Below are 6,000 nucleotides of genomic sequence, written 5' to 3' on the forward strand. Positions count from 1 at the left end.
CCACACACATACACAATTAAAAACAAAATGGCTAGGTATGGTGGCAAATTCCAAGCCAGTGAAGGCTATATAACCAGACTTTGTCTCAAAAAACAAAAACAAACAAACAAAAAACCCAAACTAAACAAGGAAATAAAAAAAGAATCATGAAGAAATTAAGAAACACAGGACCAGACATTTGATACCAAGGAATCACTGAGGATGACAATCAATGGTATTGTGGTCATGACTGAAATCAATGATTCCTAGCTGACTACAGGGATTCACACCTTAATCCCAGCACCTGGGCACTCAATCAGGAAGGCTGCTCCAGGCTAGAGGCCAGTCTGAGCTGCTCAGGGAGTTCTAGGTCAGCCAGCGCAACTGGCAAGACCCTGTCTCAAACCAACCAACACACACACACACACACACACACACACAAATAAATAAGATAATGCCTCACCTTTTAGGAACTGATTCATTTATAGAATAGACAAATTGATATGATATCTGGGATTTGCTCCAAAATGCCACGCTAGGCTACACAAAGACTGTGTTCCACCTAGTTGTCCCCCCGCCCCCAAAGAAAGCAGGCATACAAGAATATAGGCAGCATAAAGAACATTTAAAATCTTCTAGAAGCTGGGTGGTTGTGGGACACGCCTTTAATCCCAGCACTTGGGAGGCAGAGGCAGGTGGATCTCTATGAGTTCGAGGCCAGCCTGGTTCCAGGACAGGCTCCAAGGCTACACAGAGAAATTCTGTCTCAAAAAACAAAAGCAAACAAAAAATCTTCTAGAAGCTTTACCTATTTTCATATCTAGATCTTTGATGCTGGCACTTATTTTCAGTTTTTATCACACCAAATTTCAAATACAGCTTCCTAAATACTAGGCTCTTTACCAACTAAGCTGCATCTCCAGCCCCACTTTTCTTTTTCTTAAAGAAATTATTAAATGTCATAAAGGAGTATGAAAAATAATATAGAAGTGTACACACACACAACTGTGAAGCCATATTGTATAAAGTAGGAATATGACTAGTTAGTGTTGCTTACAACGAAGACGGCAAGTACCTTTAGTGGCCATATTGGGAAACACATAAAAGCTACCTGTAAACTAAAACTGAAGTGCACACCAAAAGGTACGGGCAGGTCAAGGCTGTTAGGAGGCACCCTGGGAGCAGTACTGAACTCACTAACTTAAGCTCCCGAAAATTACCCAACGAAATGCTGGCAAGAGGGAAACTACCTCATCTTTCTCTGGAGTTACATTCTCAATACCTACTTGTGTCCTGTTACCAGGAGAAAAGAAGGATAATTAATTCATTGTCTCGGTGGCAACAATTCTCCACAACTGGTTCAGAGCAGTTGTTCTCGGAAGATCAGAGCTGACAAGCCCCTTCTCATCTTTGATGCCAAGTTCCAAGAACTGAATAAAGGCTTACTGGCAAGATGGAGATAAACAAGAGTGGGGGGATGAAAGAAAAGCAAAGGAAGAGTCTTCCCATTGCAGTGGATTGCAGCAAAGTGCCCTGCCAAGTATGGGTCACACTGCACAAGTTCCACAGGGCTGATCTAAGACAACGAATGCACGCTCTGTTCAAACAACTGAAGAGCTAAGTTTCCGCATGGAGTCAGTCAGACTCCAACAGCAGTGCACACAGCTCTATCACATTAGCTAAACACCCAGGAACTAAAAACAAGCAATGTATGGCAAGGAAAATAACTAAAGGGGATCTATAATTGAGAGAACAACTTAAAACGAACTATCCACCGCAGATGCCTTGACCTTAAACAGCCAGAGCTGTTTAAACAACTGTGCTAAGAAAGGGCTGCTGGTGGAATACATGGCTCCCTGTAAGGAAAGAGAAGGGCTGGCTGGCTTGCAGAGCCAGCAGCAGCTTCTCTGGACCAGACCATGCATGTCACTTTTGCCACATTCCCGAAATTCCCAGAGAAAAATGCTACAGAGCTACAGAACTTGCAATTAATACCTTGTGTGGGATTACAGATTATAAATGTATTCAGTTTATTACAGTTTTGAATTCGGGTCAGAGATAACAACGCCTAGCTAGCTGCAGCTGGAAGTTTCTTCACTTATCCTTTCCTGCCACAGTTGGCCTTGAGAGCAACTAGAAAAGACAGGGGAAATGGGTGCCCTCAGCACTGGCTGGCCTATGGGGCCTTCTTTGCTTTCCGGATGTTTTATAATGTTCTGCTCTAGACCCATTTCATACCACCTGGAGGGGTAACCACGGAGGGCACTATACCCTGACTTCGCAGAAGGAGGCTTCAGGCTACCAAGAGTTCGTGTTTGAAGCCCCTCCTTACTTTTGAGTACTGCCTTGGCATAGACGCCAAGGGCTGCTCTGGGAAACGGAAACATTCAGAAAGCATATATTTATCTTGTTGAAATAAGTCATATTTGCTAGTGGGTATAAGCTAAAAGTATTAAGTTTTCCTGAGTCATGAGCTGTACTTATTGATTGCTTCAAACATTTAAATGTAACATTTATTGGTCATCTTTTTTGGCTATACTTTGAAGTACCCAGGACTTCCACATATCAGGTAAGCACTCTACCAGTGAGCCATATATCCCTCATTCTCACTCCCTCCCTAAACCCAGGACAGAGTCTCCATTAGCCCAGCAGGCCTCAAAGGGGCTATGTAGCAGAGAATGACCCTGAACTCCTGATCTTGTTTCTACTGCCAAAGTGTTGGGATTATGGGTATTTGCCACCATCCATAGCTTTTAGTACTGGCCCCAGTACTGGGACTGAACCAAGCAAGAACTCCATCACTGAGTTATAGCCTCAACCTTTGATTACCATAAAATTAAAAAAAAAAAAGTTCATTGTTAGCTCTGTGTGTGTTTGTGTGTTAGTGTGGGGGGGAGGAGGCAGTCGTGATGCTGAGGCTTCATATTACTTGAAACTGGAGTTTCAGGTGGTTGTAAGCTGCCTGATATAGGTGCTGGGAAATTATATTCTGATCCTCCAGAAGTGCAATACATACTCTTAATAGACGAGTCATCTTTTCAGGCCTCTTTAATTGCCATTAAAATAATAAAGATAACAATAATGATAATAATAATAATAAACACTCTTTTCAAACTAAATTGTCTCTGGAGGACCACGATTTTCCAAAACTTGGTTGCTTATGTGAAATACTAGTTTTATTGTTTCCTTGATGGGAATTTATCTCATCATGTACCCAATAAATCTGAAGTCACACCTAGCCCGTGGCCACCATTTTACAAATAAGAAATTCGAAGTTGGAGTCATTCTGCCTTAAACTACAAACATGGCTGGCTAGAGGCAGAACCTGAACTCTTTATTCCTATCACAGTCTGACAGTCTGGCTACAGAGCGGCCATATTAGTCACCTGGCCATTTCCTCCTCATAATCTCATCCCTCTACTAGACCAATCAGCCATTCCACGGATGCGATCCCCCTCCATCATGGTTTTCTAAGCATACAATGGGTCTGTACAATGGGTCTGTACAATGCTTATATTTTCAAGAATTTTTCTCCCTACCAGATAAAGACAAAGATCAAATGCTAAGCACTCATCAGTAAAGCCGCCTCCTGTTTTAGCCCCAGTGTGTCTGTCAGGCGCACACACAACTTTGGAAAAGTTCTTGGCGGCAGCATTCTTACACATCCTTGAGTAAGCTGGCTCAAGGCTGGACTCCACACCGGGCAGAAACAAGAAAGGAGGCATGTTTCACTGTCCCTTCAGACTCTCAAGTAGCACACATTCGGTGGGGGTGGGTGGCGAGTTTCTTAGTTTTCTTCAGCTACCCTCTGACTTAGAAGCAGAGGTAGGGTAGTTTTCTTGAGACTTCTTACAACTTCTAAACTAAGTTGGTATTCTACTTCTTATGTGATACCCTGAAAACACCCAAGGATTCGGAAAAGAAATGATTTTTCTCTTTGGTTAAACCAAAACAGAGTTTACAAAGAGTGGAATGGCCCCATATAAATTTCTGAAAACTTAATGGAAAAATGAACGATAAAACCACTAAAGGAAAATCTTTTCAGACTTGCAGCTTCTCTGTGTGGTTTATCTCACTTCAAAGTCTCAAAAGTGTGCTCTTTCAGAAGCACACTGACATGAACATGTTTTGTTATTAAGACTCCTATGAAATGGAAGCCCTCGGCTCTTCATTTTCACAGCTTAACAGGGCCATAATTATCTTCATTCTGAACCAGGGAAGACAGGAGTACAACAAGGTTGTGATAAGAACCCAGCTCTTTCGGATCTGAAAAACGGTACTCTTTAAGCATTGGACCAACTTCTTAGGTCGCGAGGCAAAATTTGCACTGTCAAACTCTGGTTCCATCTGAAGCATTATCCAAGTCGCTGCAAAATATGCTGCTTTTTGGAGTCATGAAGAGCTTCTTCACTTCCTGGTTTTAGGTTAGGAGAGTGGCTCAAACCAACTGTTTTCTTACCACACTTATTGCATAATCGCAAAAACCCAAAAGGAAGAGGACTGGTTAAATATTTTAAACTTTTATTTCCTGGTGACCTAGAAGACCTGTTAAATTCGATATGCTCAACCTAAGGGTTAAGGGTTCCTAGTATACTAAGGTCACTGGAGTTATTTCGGTCTGAAAGGCGTTAAAAGCAGGTCAACAGGATACACAAACTTGGTTGTTGGGTTTTCCCCCCTTCCTTTAGAGAAATTCTTATTGGAACGATGTCTTAATGAAAACGAATGGAACAAGCGACCCACTCAAAACTAAGAGTAGTGGGTGGGAACGTTACAGGGAAACGATCGTGAAAAGTTGTCTGGTCATCTGCTTTCACTCTGGGTGAGAAACCAGAAGGGTGAGTCTCCAGCAACTCCAGCCTGGCCACAATGACCACTTGTTACACCTCCCACCCACGGCACTGAAGGTTCACTAGAAATTAAAAGGACTCCAACAAGCTAAAGGGCATACCCGGCCAGGCCTAAGGTGTCTCCGGGTTATAACCCAAGGGGGACGGTGGGCGGGTGCACTGTGTCCCCTCGCCCCCAAGCCCGGCCTGGTGTCCAGGAGGCCAAACTCCAGCCAGGCTGGGTACGATCAAAGCATCCGCCTGCCAGGCGAGGGGTAGGGGCGCGGTGAGGACGTCCCGGGGAGCAGAGATGAGAACGGGGGAAGGGGGTTCTGCACCACCGTAGGCTCAGGGACCGAGGCCCAGGCCCGCAGCGGCCGCCGCCACCACCAGGCCGCGGGGCGGGGGGGCGTGCCGCGCGCCCCCGCGCGCCGGACCACCGTGCGCACGCTCCCCGCCCCCGGCGTGGCCCCAGCCGCAACTGCCCCCCGATACTCACGCTTTGTCCACCAGCTCCCGCACTTTCCACATGTTCAGCATCGCGCCCCGCGCGGCCCGGCCCGCTGCCGCCTGCCGCCGTACCCCACGGACCCCGGGACGCCTCCGCGCCGGGGCTGGTCCAGGCCCGGGTCGCCGCCGCCACCCACCGCCGCGAACTCTCCCTCGCTGGAGCTCCTTCTCCCGGCCACAGCCACGGCGCCTCCGGTGACACGTCGAGACGCGGCCGCACCGGCGCTGCGTGGGGCGGAAGTGGCCGGCTTTCCGCCCGCGCCGCGCGCCGCACGCCGGGAATTGTAGTCTGCGTCCTGCGCTCTTGAAGTGCCGGCGGACTAAGGTCGCCACGGTTTGAGGACTTTGGACCGAACCTCCAGGTGATTGCCATCCCAGTGACGGTTGCAAGACTTATGCTCACCTTCTTCAGGTGCACAACGTGGCTGCTAAGCTTGATTATACGGGTGTGATTGGCGTGCGTGTTCTTCCTTTACGCACGTGTCTCTGCACTTACTTCCAAACATCTAGGTATCTATACATCACTAAGCCTGGAGCTTCCAGCTCTGATTAGTTAAGAGTTTTTTGCTAAATCCTTTCTCATTCTAATTCTATGATACAATGATTTTATATGTAAACAGTTGCTTGGTAACTTCGTTGGATACATTGTTACAAGCCTTAAAAACTCAGCTCACTATCGTTG

General features: G+C 46.3%; 1 protein-coding gene across 2 annotated transcripts in view; it reads right to left on the bottom strand.

Moving 5' to 3' along the window:
• The window catches only part of Clint1 (clathrin interactor 1), a 60,156-nt gene extending 54,554 nt beyond the window's left edge, over positions 1-5,602 (bottom strand). Inside the window, exon 1 of one of the 2 annotated variants that reach the window (XM_041676073.1) lies at positions 5,308-5,602. In XM_041676073.1, the coding sequence (XP_041532007.1) occupies positions 5,308-5,348 (41 nt within the window). In that variant the 5' untranslated portion in view covers positions 5,349-5,602. The remainder of the gene's footprint in view (positions 1-5,307) is intronic. The other variant, XM_041676074.1, reaches the window with a different exon arrangement.
• Between the last annotated feature and the right edge of the window lie 398 nt (positions 5,603-6,000).

This window comes from Microtus oregoni, unplaced genomic scaffold, assembly GCF_018167655.1.
Source record: "Microtus oregoni isolate MIOR12 unplaced genomic scaffold, Mior012 000027F_ref0000203, whole genome shotgun sequence".
Classification (NCBI taxonomy): domain Eukaryota; kingdom Metazoa; phylum Chordata; class Mammalia; order Rodentia; family Cricetidae; genus Microtus; species Microtus oregoni.